At 41.6% G+C, this 19231-nt stretch overlaps 1 protein-coding gene across 2 annotated transcripts in view; it reads left to right on the forward strand.

Annotated features, from left to right (window-relative positions):
* The first annotated feature begins 7658 nt into the window (after nucleotides 1-7658).
* Nucleotides 7659-19231, forward strand: part of cpn1 (carboxypeptidase N, polypeptide 1) — a 15263-nt gene continuing 3690 nt past the window's right edge. The window contains exons 1-6 of one of the 2 annotated variants that reach the window (XM_071519533.1): nucleotides 7659-8190; nucleotides 10391-10587; nucleotides 10983-11012; nucleotides 12118-12273; nucleotides 17890-18066; nucleotides 18206-18317. In XM_071519533.1, coding sequence (XP_071375634.1) covers nucleotides 7956-8190; nucleotides 10391-10587; nucleotides 10983-11012; nucleotides 12118-12273; nucleotides 17890-18066; nucleotides 18206-18317 — 907 coding nt within the window. In that variant the 5' untranslated portion in view covers nucleotides 7659-7955. The remainder of the gene's footprint in view (nucleotides 8191-10390; nucleotides 10588-10982; nucleotides 11013-12117; nucleotides 12274-17889; nucleotides 18067-18205; nucleotides 18318-19231) is intronic. The other variant, XM_071519534.1, reaches the window with a different exon arrangement.

Below are 19231 nucleotides of genomic sequence, written 5' to 3' on the forward strand. Positions count from 1 at the left end.
CTTGGCCTCCTCTTGGCTCTTCCCAGAGCTGGCCTTCCTCTTGATCCTCCTCCTCCTCCTCTCTGCTCATGCATCCTCCACCAGCAGGTTGTTAAGTTCATTGCATCTGTTGGTTGCTGCTGGGCTGCTGTGGCTGCCTAAAAATGGAGGGAAAAAAGCCATGTAGTCATTAGGTTGTTTCTGGCATGTGGTGAATAGTTGTAGTGTTGTGTGACATGGCCTTCCTATCAGGTCAGGAGGACACAAAGCCAGATCACAAACATGTTATCAGGATGAGAAAAACAGCAAAACAACAGGAACCAGAGCTATAACTTGAGGTACTGGAATTAGTGTCCACCCTACCTGATAAATCATATGAATTAAAATGTAAAAGGGACTGCAGGTTTTTGCCAGGATTTCACACTCACCTTTTGCGCTATGGGGCAGGAAAAAAACGTACTTATTGCCCCTTTAAACCTGGATTCAGTAGTAATGGAATTCATAAAATCAGGGTTTTTTTTCCTGCTGTGCTGCCCCATGTTTTATTGTGTACGTGTTATAGACTGAATAAAGTGCAATGTTTAATGCCTGATGGCTAGTGTAGTATGTTTCTTTAGATATGTCTAAAATGTTTTGACCTAAGTTAAAGTATTTTTCTCTGTTTTTGCAGCTCAGAGTTCATGCGGCATACGTATGTGGTCTTTACTACATCAATGGCTGACCCCCTGTGGTCAGTTAAGCTATGGCACATGAGCATGTTAAAATCCACGGCATGGACCCCTGGGCCTGTGCCCAGAATGCCCTATGGTCTATGTCAAGGTGTATTCCTAGAACATGTTCAGCAGAACAGAAAGATACATAATTGGTGGGGGGCGTCTGGGGGTCCTCCCTCAGAAAAAAAATTGTAATGTAAAACAAATTTCCTGTATTTCTACACCACATAACCTCTTGGATTAAGTCAAGAAACAGCCACCTGCACTAGTCTAGATTAGTATACTACCATAGCATACTGCTGTTAGAAACTGAGTACAATTAGCTGATAATCAGCCTGATCAGCCACCGTCAGTAATCAATACAAACACACATTATTAAACCATTAATCAAACCAATAACTAACAGCAGTCAGCATCAGACAACCTTATCATACTTTAGCAGTTACCTAGTGTTTCTGTAGTGGTGACACAACCTTAACAAATATAGATATTAGCAGTTTGAATTAAACCGAAGCTCCCTGAGCTCTCCGGGGAAAAAGTACGCCAAACTCCCTTTAAGAAATATGACATTAACAATTCTTTACGTGTCATTAAAAACACATAACTCTAGAAACACAAGATAAAAGGATCATATTAGATCATCATATTATTAGGCATCATAGACAGTCTTCTTGTCAATTCGGCATCAATATAATCCATAAAAATAAACTGTATTTCCGTACAAACTTTACATTTTGGATTTTGTCGCCTCAACTCGCTACCAGCCTCTGTTGGTTAACGTTAGCTGCGCTATTTTAGTGGGAGAAGACCGTGGGAATGAGAACCGTTTCAAAAATTTGATTTCTCACTGAAATAAATGCTGGTTGGGGGATCAGATACACGCCGAACACTGTCATAACACTGTTAATTTACCGTCTATCATGTGTGTGTGACGGTATTTGAGGATTTTTTTGGGCTGTTACCAAAGTAACTACCCGGTTTGCTGCTTCCTGTTTGGTGCTGGAGAGAGCGCATCTACCTTCCGATAATATTAAACATGTTTGATTGGCTGGCAAAGTTAGCTAACGTTGACTCGCTAATCGGTTCGTCATTTCAGGCGACAGTACTACTTTTAGTTAGTTTAAAGTTTGGCTGGAGTCAGTGGGCCAAGCAGGTTCATTCAACATACGCTAGCCTATCTTTTCCTATGTTCTATATTCAGTCAATGATCGCAGTTAAGCTAAATGGCATGTTTCTTACCTTTGTAACAGACTCCTGTGTGGGTTCATTGACCGACTGTGATTGACAGCCAAAGCATGCTGTGGCAAACGATCAGCGAGGGGTTCGACTGAACCAACTCAAAGGGTGGTCCAAAATGTGTGATTTTTTTATTACTTGTTTTTATCAGTTGCTGAAAATAGTAAAGTGTTCATTGATATAGGATGCTTAAATATAATCACCTGATTGCGGGGACTGCATGATGATACGTTTATTTTTAAAAAGACAAAAAGTGGGGTAGCAAAACCATAACTTTGCTCCCCCTAATTGAATAATGGGGATGCATTTGCTCCACTTGCTCCATTGCTCAGGTGCCTATGCTCACTTGTATCATATGCCAGATGTCTAGGCTTGCTGTGGAATGAGAATCCATTCAGTTTAGTGTCATGGTTGCAATGGATTGGCTTTAGCCAAGTTTCTGTAACACAGATTATGCTTCCATATACCTCTTGTCTTGTTTCATGTTTTCCAAATGCAATAGCAGCCCTTGAACATTATGCAAAAGGATCTTACATGCTGATGTTGTTTTATTTAATGGTTCAATAAATGCAGGCATGCCTTGTCTTTTGCATATTGCCCTTGGGTCAAAATCTTCTATAATGAGTCCTTTAAGTGATGTTACACAACGTAAAGCCACATATGCTTGTCCTGGAGAAAGCAAAGAGTGTTCCCCTCTGCTGGTGCCACAGACAATATGTTCTCAAAATATTGGTCAATAACCTCTTGAGCAACAGAGAAAACATATCCATAGCATACCAGAAGGTCCAGTTTTGAAAATACAGTCTTCAATACAAGTGTCACAGCATTTGTGAACATATGTTTCAGTTATGCATTTACTGGCTGTTGCAGCCATATAGATATAACAGTGTTGATATAACAACCAGATATAACTGTTATATCTCTATGGTTGCAGCTTCCAGTGGTGCTTTTTTGGAATACTCTTCCGTATTGCATTTTAATACTTGATGCTGAAACAGTTGCCGATGACATACAGAACACACATACTGTCAACCAGTGCTGATATTTAGTCTGAATTGTTCAGTTACAAACTCCATTTCTTGCCTTTTATTTTGTAAGTCAATCCGTCTTTCTGCATTTTTCACTTTGGGTTTCTGCAAAAACTTTGTCAGTTTTGTATTGATTTGAACTGTACTGTCTGACATCTCTGATGCTCTTTGTCATTTGCATATTGGTCCTTACTGTACTGTCTGACATTTCTCTGGTGCTGTTCGTCATTTGCATATTTGTCCTTACTGTAGTGTCTGACATTTCTCTGATGCTGTTCATTAGTTGCATATTTTTGTGTACTTGACTTTATCTTCTTTATCCTGTATTGTTTATTATCTGTGTGCATGTCTTGAGTGTATTTTCTTTTTTTTTTGGACTTTTCATCATGGGTATATAAATCTTTATTGTATTGTTTTTTCTTCCCTGTACTTTTCGTTATGTTTATAAAGATATTGTTGTTTCTCAAGTTTGCGCTGATGTGATATAACCACACATGGGTTTGAGTTTCTTTGATTTGTTGCACAGATGAGCACAAATGACATCATCTTTCAATTTAACACAAGTGACAACCTCATAATGACACTGGTTGCAATGTTTCAGGTAAATTGCTCCCACCTCATTCGATTTTGGCTTTGACGTGGAGTACTTAATCCACTTTTGCTGAGTGTGTGTGAAAATGTGTACACCCAGTAAATCTGCAGCAGCTTGTATTTCAACTTCTGTTGCCATACGTACTCTGGCTATGAACTCATGTGTCCTGTGTCAAGAGGCTATAGGATAATACTGATAGAATTCAGCTTACTGCAGCATACAATTTAAGACAGGCTGTCTGGACCAAGCTTTATTTTCAAAATAATAACAATGATAATAATAATAATAATAATGCACTTTATAGCTACAGAATTACAAACAATTAAACATGTTTTACAATATAAAACAAAAAAATGTGAGCAATAATTTAAAACATAAACAGTAAAAGCAGAAGAATGGGCTTAGCTTTATCCTTTATCTTATCGGCAGCTCTTGATGGTCTCATCTGTGTCCTCCATCGACCTGATGGACGACACGGGTGAGATTCATTATTCCCCTAAACTTAATCAAAATCCAATCTGTGGATATCATGTGTGATGGACGGACGGACAAATAAACAGACAAAAAAAAGTAGACGGAGGCTGCAGCTCTCAGGTGTCACATTCCCAACAGTTATCAACGACTCTTCTCTAGGTGGTAGAAGGCTCCTCCCATCTCTTCTCTTCACCTCCCCTTTTCCCTCAATTTCTTCTCCCTCCTTCCCCCTTCTCTCTCTCCATCTCCTCCTATGCCTACACGGAGCTGACCCTCCCCGTGGTATAGTCATTCACGGTGTTGATCTGTCCCTGCTCTTGTTCTCTGGTCATCCTGCACCGACACAGGCAAGCCAGCAGCTTGTCTGCAGCTCCTTTCCTCATGAAAACATACAGAACCAAGTCCACAAGAGGACTGAACTGGAGGACGATGATATATAGGCTAGGATGAAAAAATTAGGCCAGTTGAGCTTGTTGCTGCCATCAGGAACCAAATGATCATGGGCAGGAACAGCAGCGTGTAGTTAAGCAGCACCAGAACCAAGGCTCCCACGATTCTGCGTTTCTCCTCTGGGGGGACAGAGATGGAAGCAGACAGAGCTTTGAAGGTCCCAGCCAGGAAGAAGATGAGCAGGGGGAAGGGGAGGAGAAAGACGATGGAGAAGAGGATGTATTGCTCCATGAAACCAAAAAGGTAGGTGAAAAAGAGCAGGATGAAGGGGAAGGCCCAGACCACAATGACTTAAAAGAATGAGGGTGAGTAAAAGATATGAGGAATGAAAGAATGCACAAATCAATGAATTAATGCATAAATGTGTAGATGAAATAATGGTTGAACAAAGGCACAAATAAATGAAACACATGAATCAAGGCTTGGATGGAGGAGGAACGGAAGGAAAGGAACAAACTACATGTAAACCTACATGTAAGCCTACAGGTTCAAGCCTTTACAGACTGGTATATCGATAAAAAGTGTTAGTGGTTCTAAGGACATGGTCCAAATATATCCCTTAATATATCTGCCAAGTTTCGTGATAATTGAACAAAGGGATATTGGTCAATGTTGCCATTCATAAATAAATAAATAGGCCTAAATAATAAATAATAGGCCTTACTTACTACATTACTTAATTTTTCCCATATCCCACTTTTCCCCATTTTCCCCCAAATCCCATGCACTATCCCTGTGGCCTAAAATAATTAATTTTAAATTTTGTGAACATTACTAGAATTCCACCAAAATTAATGGATGGATGACTGTGGACTGCTAATGTTTTAATGTGCTTTAAGTGGCTTGATAACAGCCACCTTGTACAACCATATTTCTCATACAGCTTCCTGGTTGTAGTACCATTTATTACCGCCAGATGTCACTATGTCTACACAATGACATTGAAGTACACCTACAGAACACTTGTAAAATTAGACTTAGAATTAGCTTTGACATGGAGAACTGACTTTGACATATGGCTTGTAAAAGCGTGTGCAATTCATTATCATCTTCTGAACTGGAGAAAAGTTTCCCCAAACTTACAAATAAATGCATCTATATTATTTTCCATAACATATTTTGAAAGCAGATGTCAGTATACAAACTGTTGCATCTGCTTTTGTGAATCTAATAATCGTTGTATCAGACTCATGCCGTCTGGGTTTCTCTCTGCATGTAAAAGAAGGTTTCATTTTCAACCTTTCAGACATTTGAAAGAACTGAGATGTAGCAAGGAGCCAGACCTAGCTGAGCCTGAAATATGAACGACTTGAGTAAGCTGCACAGTCTGGAGCTGTGCAACGGCTCGTCCAATGAGACAGGAGAACAGGGCATAATGCAGTCAAGGTGAGATTATATAACTGCCTGTACAACATTAACAGACTAAACATGTTCCCAAGTAGGAAGTATGTGTTAACCAGCTTCTTAGTGCTGCTCAAGGTTTAAACATGAATCAAAGATCAAATCAAGTCAAAGATGACTCCTGATATCTTTGACCTAGGCTTGATGCTAGGAGTTCAAACATGAAGAGAGGGAAGTTATCATGAGTTGTGTTCAGGGACTTAAGGCCAGTAACGAGGACATCAGTTCTGTCTGATGTTAGTTGAAGGATGTTTTGGGACCTTCATTTTTAGAAGGCCATGCCATCTTGCCAACTTGCTGGGATTGTTTCATTTAACTGAGAGATGCAGCTGAGTATTGTTAGCATGGCAGTGAGATGTGAACAGAGCTGGCGAACCACATGGAGCCTTGAGGCAAACCACATGTAAACAACGGAGCAGAAGAAACAGAATCACCAATAGAGACATGGAGAACCAGCCCAAAGTCTGACAGACACCAACCCAGTTCTCATCAGGACATCATGTGTAAACTTGAGAAGGACAGATTCAGCACTAGGTTAACCAGGAAAACCAATGGATTCTGTTAATTACGGGAATAGTCAACTTTCAAGGGCTTCAGTCAAAGACCATCATGCTCTATTGCAGTTGATCAAGCCTCATCCTCGCAGACACTCTCTTTCTGTCATCCTCCTTGTCTCTCTCTCTCTATTTCTGTCCCTATTTCTGTCTCTCTGTCATTTACTTCATCTCTCTTCTTCACTGTGTCTCGTTAGTCTCTCTCTGTCAGTTGCTCCTTCTCTCTCTCTTACTATCTCTCTGTCTTTCTCCTTTCTCTTGCACCTCCTGTTTCTCGGTTTTCTCTGTGTGTAACTCATTATTTATCTTTCTCTTTCTCTCTCTCTCTCTCTCTCTCTCTCTCTCTCTCTCTCTCTCTCTCTCTCTCTCTGTTGTTCTCTCTTTTTGAAACTTCCACAAGCAGCTGAACAACATTCTGAGAGAAAAAGCTCCTCTTTTCTACAGCGGGCTTGATTGACAGCAACCCCTGCGCACTCCGCTGTGTGTGTGTGTGTGTGTGTGTGAGTGCATGCATCCTGGCATCAACATGTGACTCTTAGTAGTTTAATTGCAGTATTTGTTTTTTCTTTTTCTCTGACCCATAAGTGCATGTCTGTGTATGTTTGTGTTGTGTGTCTATGTGTTTGCATGTGTGTATTTGAATCCTGTTTCAGGGAAACAGAGTAACAAACCAGACCAAAGGTTGAGAGAGAGCACCCACACTAATTCATCTGAGGGGTGTACACACACACACACACACACACACACACACACACACACACACAGAGTTAGTGTGTTGACTTAAGAGTTAATGAATGGGTGATTGAGGGCTACAGGGGTTGGGGAGAGTAGTACCGTGGAAACAAGCCTCTTTCCCAGAAAGGGAGTATGGAACAAGAGTTAGAGGCACACACACACACACACACACACACACACACACACACACACACACACACACACACACAACACACACACAAAGAGGGAGACAGAAAGAGAAAGAGAATGAGCGGCTCAGAGAAAGAAAGAGATTCAGAGTGGGAGATGTGGGGGTGAGGGGGAACTACTTGGAGCAGATGTAGTCTAAGTGCCAATAAAGCAAGTAGCATGTACTTGACAAGGACCCAAAGGGAAAGAGAGAGAGAGAGAGAGAGAGAGCGCGCGAGAGAGAGAGAAGCAGCTGTTGGAGGAGGAGAGTGAGACAAAGAAGGAGTGGGGCTGTCCTTACTTGCTCTCCAGTGTGAGTACTGTATGTGGGAGGAGGCGGAGAGAGAGGGAGAGGGAAGGAGAGAGCAGGAGGGAGAAGAAGAGTGAACAAGAGAAGAAAATAACAAGCAGAGAGTAAGCACTATGTTCGGTGTGTGTAAAGAGATATAGAGAGACGTGTGTGACTCGGGACAGGTCCCAACTCTGAAAGAGAGGCAGAGAGAGAGAGAGAGAGAGAGAGAGTGAGAGAGAGAGAGAGTCTCTAGCTTCAGGCAGTTCAACATCTCCTCTCCAGCCTCTTCTTCTCCTCTCCCTCCTGTGCTGCAGAGCACCGGACCGAGGGACCATGCTGCAGCGGTGGAATCTTCCCCGGCTCGGTGCTCTCCTGCTGGGGCTGATGGGAACTCTGGTCTCGGGGTCGGACTTCCAGCATCACCGCTACGAGGACTTGGTGCGAGCCCTGTTTGCGGTGCAGAGCGAATGCCCCTACATCACACGCATTTACAGCATCGGGCGCAGCGTGGAGGGGCGCCACCTCTATGTACTGGAGTTCAGTGACAACCCGGGCATCCATGAAGCATGTGAGTAACACTTTATTCACTGTTTGAGATTCCAGAGTGGATGGACATGTCTGGAGCTGCAGAGAAAAAAAATCCCATTCAGTAACTATGATTTACATAAAGCCCAAAGGTGTTTTCATGAGAGATTTCATCATGTGAATGAAAAGTATCTTAATCAAATCACTGTATGCAAACAACTGCTTCTCTGCAAGACTTAACACATTTACACCTTCAGGCATTATTATTTAAGTTGGATACATACAGCAACTGAATGCCAAGTGAATATATTTAATAATAATCTGGAAAGCACTGACTTCAGACCCTTTTCAGTGCTGACAAGTGAGTGTAATGCCACTGAGCTACTTCTGAAAACATCTGATAAACAATCCTAGTCATTGTTCTGGCAATGTAGTAAATGCATTTTAAAATGTGATGGATTTAAAATGGACGTGCTCAACCTTATCGTTGGCTGCCCATTTGTTTTGTACTTCTTGCTGTGGGGAGTGAGAACATTGCTGGCAGGAGACAGCGCAGTCTGTGGGGCTGTGGCTTTTCCTGAGGAGATGAAATGCAAGCTTTCTATTTGGCTCTCTGAAGTCAAATTTCTGTGTAATATATTATTGTGTGGCTTAATAGTGAGGAAGAAAAGCATAGTTTAGCCCGGGCTGGCTTCTTTCCCCACTATTGCTAGGAAAACATCAGTGAACATAATTTGTGGAAAACCATTCTAAGTGTTTCAGTGGAATGGGTTTGAAGATTGTTTTCAGAAGGCAGCACCAAATGAAAGAATTGAGTGTGTGGGACATCTGTGATTCATTTCAAATATTGCTATCCAACCAATGTCGAAATATGGGGCACTTTTCGAAGCTGAGCAGATGACACAGAAGTTCACTTTGAGTCAACTTTGAACTCTTGCGAAAGCTCTGCTTGGTTTTTGCCCCTGAATCAGCTCTTTAGGTGTTTATTTTTCCTATCAGTTGCAAATTGAAACCCATACTGTCATTACAACCAATGTATATAAAGAAAACAGGCCACAAGGTCACCTATGTGAATGTGTTGATAAAGATAAAGGGCCTCCTTTTCCTTTCTTATTTTTTTTATAGCAGCTAATGTGAAAAAAAGCTTGACAACTGAGACTTTCTGCAGGGAATGCTGTTTTGGCTGGGGCTGAGCTTGCTTTTTTCCTTTTGCACACGTAGGGGCTTCCTTCACTAGAATTGAAGGATGTGTGCGTGTTCTGTTGCAAGGTGACAGAGGCTGAAAAACAGGAACCGTGCAGCTCGCGGAGGGGAGTGACCAGAGGTCCCGTCTGGGTCAACCCTCTTGCACCCTTTAGGAAGTTCATGTCTTTCACATGCTGCTGAGTATGGCGTTTATTGAAGCTGCACACTGGAGCCTATAGGTCCACTTGGCCCCTTGTTGAACAAAAGGGGGTGAATTACACCGTTTCTGTTTGACAAAATTGCCATTTGAGTTTCCGAAGTACTTTGTGAGTGACATTCATACATTTGGAGGCGATCCAAAGTTCAGCAGCTCTGTGTAGCTGCAGTGTTTAGGGTTCCTCTCTGAGCTGCAGCAGTGATTAATGAAGTAACCCCCGGGAGGAGGGAACCCTATACCGAGAGGGAGACTGTTTGGATAGGTGTCTCAGCCAATCAGTGACAGATACCCACAGGAACGCCAAATGACCTTATCCAAATAATCCAATCACTTCCAATCAGACTGAGTCTCCAGAGCTCACCTTCATCAGCATAACCTTGAGGAGATTCGCCTTATCAACAAGTACAGTTATAACAATGTAACAGCAATTGAAAAACATTAAGCTTCCAAATCTTGTTTAACTTGAGTACCTTCTTCGTTTAATAATTAGTTTGACTAGGTTATGTCAACATAAATTTTTAGTGCTTTAATTTAAATCCTGTTAGTTAGAAACATCATGATGAGAGGAGACTCTGGGCAGCCATACATAGAAAGAAGAAACACAAAACAGGGCCAGTGAGGGCTTTTAGCAACTCTCTACCATTGTACATTCAACCTATTGAGCCTTGAGTCTACAGTATATGTGTGTATGGGTGTGCTCCTGCATATGTGTGTATGTGTGCGCATGCACAGACAGTCATTTTAATTTCATGCTTTGCTGCTCTATGTGGCTTTTTGACCTTATACCTTATGCCCCCCCCCCTCCTCCTCCTCCTCCCCCAACTCCTCATTTCCTTCCCAGTGGAGCCGGAGTTCAAGTACGTGGGCAACATGCATGGTAACGAAGTGCTGGGCCGTGAGCTGCTCATTAAGTTCACCCAGTTTCTGTGTGAAGAGTACCGGGCCGGAAACCAGCGGATCATGAGGCTGATCCATGACACACGCATCCACATCCTGCCCTCCATGAACCCTGACGGCTATGAGGTGGCCGCCAGACAGGTAAACACTCCTGCACACTCCTGCAAGCCTGCTAGTCACAGGCTTTCACGTGCCAAAGGATAAACGGACACCCTGGCATTTTGAATTTGGCTGTTTTTCCACATCAATCACTTATGTGGGGAAAGTTCTGACACACAGACAGACAGACTGAGGCTCTGATGCTGCATAGAGAGACTGACAGGAAGACACACACACACACACACACACACACACACACACACACACACACACACACACACACACACACACACACACACACACACACACACACACACAAACATACATACAGTATGAGACCCCATCAGGTAACATCTACAGACATCTGATTTGACTCAAAGGGAATGTGTGTGTGTGTGTGTGTGTGTGTGTGTGTGTGTGTGTGTGTGTATCCATAGAAGACAAGACACTCAGAGCCACACAAACAGGTAGATTTTGTTTTTAACTTGAATCCTCCACTGTTTGCTAATGTCTGTTATCATCCCATCTATCAGCCCCCTGGGAGAACCCCTGCCTTTCTGCCGGGGGTAATTACATGGGCCAAGAAATAACACACACACATAAATACAAATATGCATGGAAGCTTGCACGAATACAAATGCACATACACAGACACATGTGCACACACGCACACAAATCTCTTTGAGACTAAATATATGTCCTGAGGAGGCCAGTTGCACATGGCCGTCCCTCGCTTTGCCACTCAGATGACAAAAGGACTAAATGCCCAGCACACTGTAATTTGTTGCATCAACAGATTTTTGGGTATTGCAGCATCTGGACAACAAAGGGCAGGCTTCTTTGTTTTCCAACATCCCAGATGGTACAGTGTTGATTTTGGATGATAATGTACTCACTGAGAATAACAACACAAATATCTCATCACGCCTATGAAATCAGAAATGTAATAGTAACATCTGTGGCGATACACACTCTGTAAATCCTGTGCGAACCCGACGAGAATCTCACCTATTTTGGAACCAATCCTTTTTTTTTTTTTTTTTTTACAGCCATAATGAATAACAATGAATGAATAACATCCTTTAAAATTATATTGGACAGTTTAATGTCTGTCTAAGTACCATAAGATTCAGATAAAAGTCTGATTGGATCCTTATAGATTGTGCAAAAGTCCTAAAAGAACAAATTCATCACTGGGAAAGAAAATTTACAATTCACTTTTACCTCAAGGATTGCTTGTGTATTTTGTCAGTGTAGATTTAAAGCCACATAATTTATTTTTTGGTATCAATTATGATTATATATATATGCAGATTTTTGAAGGGTGGGAGAAGCTAATGTAAAATGATCTCTTCACAACCTACAAGTCAAAATACAAATCCATTTTCCTCCAGTGTTCCCAAACAATACAAATACTAACAAACCACTTATAGCATGAAAATACATACATACTTAATTTGAAAGTGACAACCTGTCATTGAATCCTAAGCAGAAGCAAAGCCAGTAGTGAGGTGACTGTGTACAACTGCTTTCGGCCTTCAAAAGCATGACATGTCTCCTGTGGGTCAACAGGGTCCAGAGTTCAACGGCTACCTGGTGGGCCGAGGGAACTTCAGGGAAATGGATCTGAACCGCAACTTTCCGGACCTGAACGCGCTCATGTACTACTACGAGAAGACCAACGGACGAAACCACCACCTGCCCCTGCCAGACAACTGGGAGCAACAGGTAGCTGGATAAACACAAGCAAGACACATACAAATGTGTGCATGTGTGTGTGTAAGTATGTGTGTGTCTGTGTGTGTGTGGGTGAGAGAGAGAGAGAGGGAGAGAGAGAGAGAGAGAGAGAGAGAGAGAGAGAGAGAGTCTCTGTACTATGCTTGAACATTACACAATAATGAGTAACTGTAATATACTTGAGTTAACTTGGCTTAGACTTTGTTGACATACATTAACTCACGAGATTTGTATTGGATCAAGTTCCACTGCCAGTTTTGCTGGTGAGCTTTTGACAAATTAAAAAAATACTGTCCATAAATTCAAGCAAAACATGGATCCAGTGCATAAAATGGACTAGAATGCCAAGGAAATCCCTATATATTTATATCTTTGAGTTTATGTGGATAGGATCATTTAACGCTTACTTCTTGCTGTGTGTGCATGTGCTGTGTTGGGCTATATGGTGGCACAGAGCGTGTTTCCTGACCATATGGGTGGGCGTGTTTGCTTGTCTTACTGTAGAACTTAAATCTTTCCATAGCAACTGTGCTTTTCTTTGTCTGGGTCAAAACGGGGCCACACACCTTTGTCCTAGCAATCTGAAACGGACAGGCAAAATGGCAAAACTCACTCTTATGAAGTGAGACGACAAAGTGGGACAAAAGCATCTTTAAAATTATCTTTAAAATCAGACCTTTTCAGACTTTTAATCAGACTTTTAATCACAAATAGCACAAGTTTTTGTCCCTATGGAATAACATCTTTACATCTGTTTGCTGCTGTTGGCTTTGGATGTACAAATGCAAGAGGACAAATGCATGTAAAACTATGAAAATTGGCTTTTTAAAAGGTTTTATAAGGATAAGAGAGTGAGAAGAAGAAAATTGAATAGATGTAGATACAGAAGTGCACAGTGAACTGAATTTACAAGTTCCTTGAACCGGCCAAGGTTCTCTCAGTGTTTTCTGGCTGGAATCAGAATATGCAAAATACCGGATAAGATATCCCAAGATTTTCCAGCAAAATCTAAACATTTTTGTCTTTCCATCACCGCCATGACCATAAGAATTTGAACAGGCCTACTGCATGGGCCTGTGGGAATCTCATAATCTTACCCGCAAGGATAACTGAGATAGCGCCTGAACCTTCAGATATCATACAAACCTGTGATATCAAAAGGTTTAATTCAAAATCATTAATTCATTGCCTGGTATTCAAGGCTCAGTCTTTCAAAAGCAGAGATGATTACTTTATGATGATTGATGATTGATGATGATTAATTTAAATGCTTATTTTAACTAATAATAACCACAGCACTGGTTGCGGATATTTTTGTTGCTATGAGACGATTGAAAACACACTTTTCAAGCTCACTTTGCTAAAAGTTTAAATATTTTTAACGTCTAGTGCTGGGCAAAAACACACTAAGCTCTCAGCACAGTCCGTACAAGCAACGGCATGTCCTTACCATTGAAAATCATGAGAAATAGAAGCCTGCACTGTGAACAGCACTGGCTAAATCAACTTAATCCTTTCGTCAGAGTGGATTTCAAGTGGTGCAGAGTTCATTTGGAAGCTTCTCTTCACCCAACTCAAGCTTTTACTTGTGTGGCGGTCATCTTAGAACAAATGCAGCACTGAATTACTTAAACATTTAGGCTGGCGATCTATGTGAGTAACCATACTATATGCATGGAGCTGTAATTTTGGTTAAATATTTTGGTTTCATTGCAGGGTATGGAGTGCAGAGTGGGTGTGGCAGGCCTCCACTATATTTCATTGACCAATTAATTATTATTTTAGATCATTACAATGTTAAATGAACAGAGAAGAAAGGGAAGGATGAGAGCAGATGAATGGCTATCAGAACATAGACTCTTAAAGTGGAAAGTATAATATATGAAGGGAAGGTCAGACCCTTGGAGCTATCAGTCTCTCTCAGACACAAAGGAATTTTTCATGGCTAAGTTCCTTGAAGTTTTCGTGCTTCCTGCTTACAGCAACTGATAATTGAAAAGTGGTTGACAACATAATAAAACATGTTAATGTAAAAAAAAAAAAATTGCATAATGTAATAAGATCACATTATTACCTATAACCATCATAAGAGTGCAACATAATTTTAATTGATGATGTATAATAATGTTACCTGACAATGTAATAACTGATAAGAATAAGAAGAATGTAACGACTCGAGTTTCATTCATTATTAGTAATTATTATTATTACATCATCAATTAGAATATGTTATAATCTTTATAAATTAATAACCATGGGTTAATGCAATAACATGATGAATTATCTGGGAATATTACATTAACAGGTTTTATTACATTTTCAACCTATTTAGAGGTAGATTTTATTACATTGTGACTATTTATTACATTTAGGTAGTTATCACGGTATCAGTTGCTGCACTGCTGTAACTTACATATCATATAACAAATTGATTTTGTTCTCAAACAAGTGACGGCCTAACATTAATTTCCCAATTAATTTCTCTCTACAAGTTCCTATACTGCAAATGCTTTGAGAAAACTAAAACACTGGTCCCCCCATTCGCGGGCCGGCTGTCTACCCAGATGACTGGCTCATGAAAGGGAAACACAAAAGAGTAACTGTGCCACTGTTACAGATACCTCATTCATGCTAGTAAGGACTATGCTCCCTCAGACTGGGTTCCCCTCAGTTATGAACCATGGCCAGCACTTGCCCTGTTCTCAGAATCTCCCAGTGTGGCTGTATTTTGTCATGGCTAATTCCACTCAGGCATCCATTTTGAAAAGATTTCCGCCACCCACAGACTGACAGCAGGGTCTGTTCTTAGAAACACCTTATTTACACAGCCCCTGAAAAAGAGCATTCCCAGTTTGTACCGTGAGTCCGGGCTGCACTTTTGCAAGAGTATCCGCTGGCAATTGATGGCTCATTCTTTTTAACAGCAATCATGAATTGGCTTCCAGTGCCATGTCTGTTAATTAAGAGTGAACCAGAATGAGTGTAATTTGGAGTGTTACTTATAGGTATTTATTTGTTTTTGAGGTATTTATTTGTTTTTGAGGTGGCATGGCATTCTCTCTCTCTCTTTCTCTCTCTCTCTCTCTTTCTCTCTCTCTCTGTGTGTCTCTCTGTCTCCCCCCCTCTCTCTCTCCTCTGTGTCTCTCTCTCTTTCTGTCTCTCTGTCTCTCTCTCTCTCTGTCTGTCTCTTTCTCTCTTTCTGTCTCTCTCTCTGCTCAAGTATTTGGATTTGTAACACCAAGGTATGAGTGTGTGTGTGTGTGTGTGTGTGTGTGTGTGTGCACACTTCATATGTAACCCTACACCGTGGTGACAGCTCTGGGCTCAAAGGAAGTGTGGGTGTATATAAAGATCCACAGATAATAAATATCAGCCTGTCCCCAAAACAGAATTCCCCCTTCTAGGTCAACATTACAGCTGCTGCGTCCAAGGGCAAAGGGCTGCGATTGGCCAGTTTGATTTCCCTTCAGCCAATAAGAGAGCCAGGCTTTGTTTATTTTCCTCCATACTTCATTTGGGGAGAAGTATTACTCCTTGTCTCCATGATATATGGCTAAGAGTGGGTATGCATAGTTAGCGCTGACACAGAAAATATATGGCAGCCTAAACTGGAATTTGAAGGTTTCTGATGTCTGCATGGGAGATCCCATCTGTTTGTGTTGTGTGGCAAAGGCTGACCCATAGCTGTGCTTGCAGAAGTAATTAACACCACGTCAATGTGAATAACTGTGTGTAACCTTTTAACAGGTCACCCTCTTACTGTAGTCTGCTTGTTGAACACTTGCTGTAGAATCCACTGTTCTATTTACATCCTGCTTTCCTTTGCTGAAATCCCACATCATCTTGTAAACTTGTCTCTCTCCCTCATAGTTTCAAAAAGAGACAAGGAAGGGCTTTTAACAAATGTTAAAGACCATGTCTGGTCAATTCTGTATGTATGCGTGCTGACATGAATGTTTTCTCCTTCAGACCATTAAAAATAAGTCAGGTCATTAATGATTGATCAGGGACTCTGAGGAATGAGTATAGTGTTTTAATACTGCAGCACTATTTTAGTAGCACAAGCGATAGTTACATCAGATCTTGTGTATTAGTATATGTTGGTAAATGTCTTGAATAGATTAATCTACTGACTTCTGTGACAGCTGACAAAGACCATGTGACAGTTTGAAATAGAGCTGACCAGGCTGTCCTGGGTTATCAACCCATGGCAGCAGTGTCCAACACTGGCCCAGTATGTTGGATAAACCCTCAAAACTGTGAACTATAAGCCCAGAGGAAAAATAACCCTTGCATGTGCAAAGGAAGTGGTGGAATACAGTATATCACCGGTCTGATAACATGGCAACACAGGGAGGCATGAATGTGAGAGACAAGAGAGTGGAAGAACAGTTATGAAGGGAAAAGACGCTCAAGTTTTCCTTTAAAGGGCTTTAAAACTCAACAAGGAGTGCTGGACAGAGGGAGTGCAGTGCAGGGACTCCACTTAGATCAGTACTTCTTGTTAGTCAAGTCAGTTGGATGAAGTACAACAGCAGGTAGCAAACTACAGTTTGCAGGACATTAGTACCCCTGTCACATAGGAGGCAGGCATTAGCACTGGAACACAGGGAGCAGGGGGCAGAGAGGTCAGGCAGCCAAGGAGGGAAAATATCAATGGGCAGAAACCTAGAGGGAAATGGCCCTGGGCTGCTGAAAAGAGGGAATGGGAATCAGCTAACACTGATGTGGAAATATAGACTTAAACTGACAGTTGATAATGACTAGATAAAATGGGTTATATTGTGTATGACTACAGAGTATAAAGATTTGAAGTTTGCGAAAAGGGACAGAAGCCAGTCTCAGAACCCGAGAGACAGAGTGACAGAGAGAAATACACCAGCTAGTGCATGAGAAGCAGCTCAGAAGGCAATGGAGGAAGGCATTAAGATTAGAGCCTCGATTTATGATATGATGACATACTTATGGTGGCAGAATTTGGTAATTATACACTGCCAATAGCCTGTTGTTGTTGAGTGGAAAATTTTTGGGGTGAGATGTTGTGTAAGCCTAAGTGTAGGTGCAGTCACAGTGTAGCATAAGTATAGTGTAAGGTCTGATGGATGCTGAGAAAGTATTGGAGCGTTTGGTTTTGGGATGCACGCGTTTTCTGTTGAGCCTTCTGAAGGTATTTTGGGACTAACTGAACAAACCAGTAATGAGAGGTGCACAAGATACATGTTTCTATGTACATGCTCATCCAAGTCAAATAGGGTAGTAACTGCTAGTGAATTGTTAAAAGTGTTTGTGTACTGGTAAAAGCCTTAGGTTGGTTAAAAGAGCTGTTTAGTAGTCAAAGTGGTGCTGTTTAATCCCTGGTACCAACACTGCCCACTACTGCCAAAATACTCCTAAGCAAAGGAACCCCCATATATGTATGTGTACCGACCTGCTCCGTGGATTGATAGTGAAAACTGACAAACATTACCTAAATACTGTAATACAGTGCAATGGGTAGTTGCCTGCAATGTGTTTGTCTATATTTTTGTATGTGTCCTTGTAAAAACAAATCCTACATTTACATATTCTAAGGTCTTGTGTATTGAGAGTTACTTTCTTCTTCCTCAGGTTGAACCAGAGACTTTGGCAGTCATAAAGTGGATGCAAAACTACAACTTTATTCTGTCAGCCAACTTGCATGGAGGAGCTGTGGTGGCCAATTACCCCTTCGACAAGTCGAGAGACCCCCGGATTCGAGGGAGGACCACCTACGCAGCCACTGCAGATGACAAGATTTTTAAAAAGGTATGCAAGAGATGAGAAATGGTCTCCAGATGGCAATGTTACCCACGTCTGATTTCATCAATGCGTGTATCTGTGTATGTGTATGTGACCACATGTTGTGCATGATTGGGCACATGTGCATTTGCGTGTGTGATGACAGTTGGCGAGGACCTACTCGTACGCTCACAGCTGGATGCACAAGGGTTGGAACTGTGGAGACTTCTTTGATGAGGGGATCACCAACGGGGCCAGCTGGTACTCCCTATCCAAAGGTAAGCAAACCTCTGCTCCTGAGCAGCCAGCAGAGACAGCCAAGAACAACAAGAACACTACCAACTCCACTGCAATCATGGAGAGCATACCCATATTCTATATATGTCACTATAGTTATTAAACCACTGTTCATGTGAAGGGTTGAAAGTAGCTTTTATGATTTTGGTGGGGTTAATATGGTTGATGTTTTCTTTACAGACCCCTCATTAGAAATAAACGTAGTCATCACATTTGAATGAGAACATGTATTGTAGGCAAACACTTAACCTCATGGCAACAATCAAAACTTGCACAAGATCAGATATGTATTCATGTAAAATCTTGTCCTAGATCAGCTCTTAAATCCTATAATAATAAAGATGGCAAGATGGCGCCTGCCAGGTCGCCTTGGTGAATTGGTGCTTCCTTGTGCTTACTCAGCTTCCTGTCTACTTGCTGATTCTCATCTATTTTGATTTACTTTTTAACTAGTGCTTTGTTTAGTTGCAAGGAACATGTGTGTTTCCTTTAATAAGAGGAAACCTCTGGACATTGGCGATAAATTTGACCTATTATATGCTCTCGTGGAGATACTGAGGAACAATGCACACCAGCGCGCACACACACACACACACACACATATACACACATGAACTTTGACCACTCCACATGCAAAATTCCCATGTGCTTCAAGATAGCCACCATTCTTCCCATTCCAAAGAAGGACCAGGTCACCTGCCTCAGTGAGTACAGACACTGGCACTGACCTCAGCAATAGCGAAATGCCTTGAGCGGCATGCAAGGCACAGTGTATCCCGTCCATCTGTCACAGGATCATGACCTTTCTGACAGACAGGAGCCAGTATGTGAAGACAGGCTCCCTGCTGTCCAGGTCTTTCTGAGGGCTTGACAATGACACCACTTTAAAGGGTCT

This window comes from Centroberyx affinis, unplaced genomic scaffold, assembly GCF_046629955.1.
Source record: "Centroberyx affinis isolate AG114_WGS23_722 - 3 ecotype Tasmania unplaced genomic scaffold, CSIRO-AGI_Caff_v1 ptg000713l_1, whole genome shotgun sequence".
Lineage (NCBI taxonomy): Eukaryota > Metazoa > Chordata > Actinopteri > Beryciformes > Berycidae > Centroberyx > Centroberyx affinis.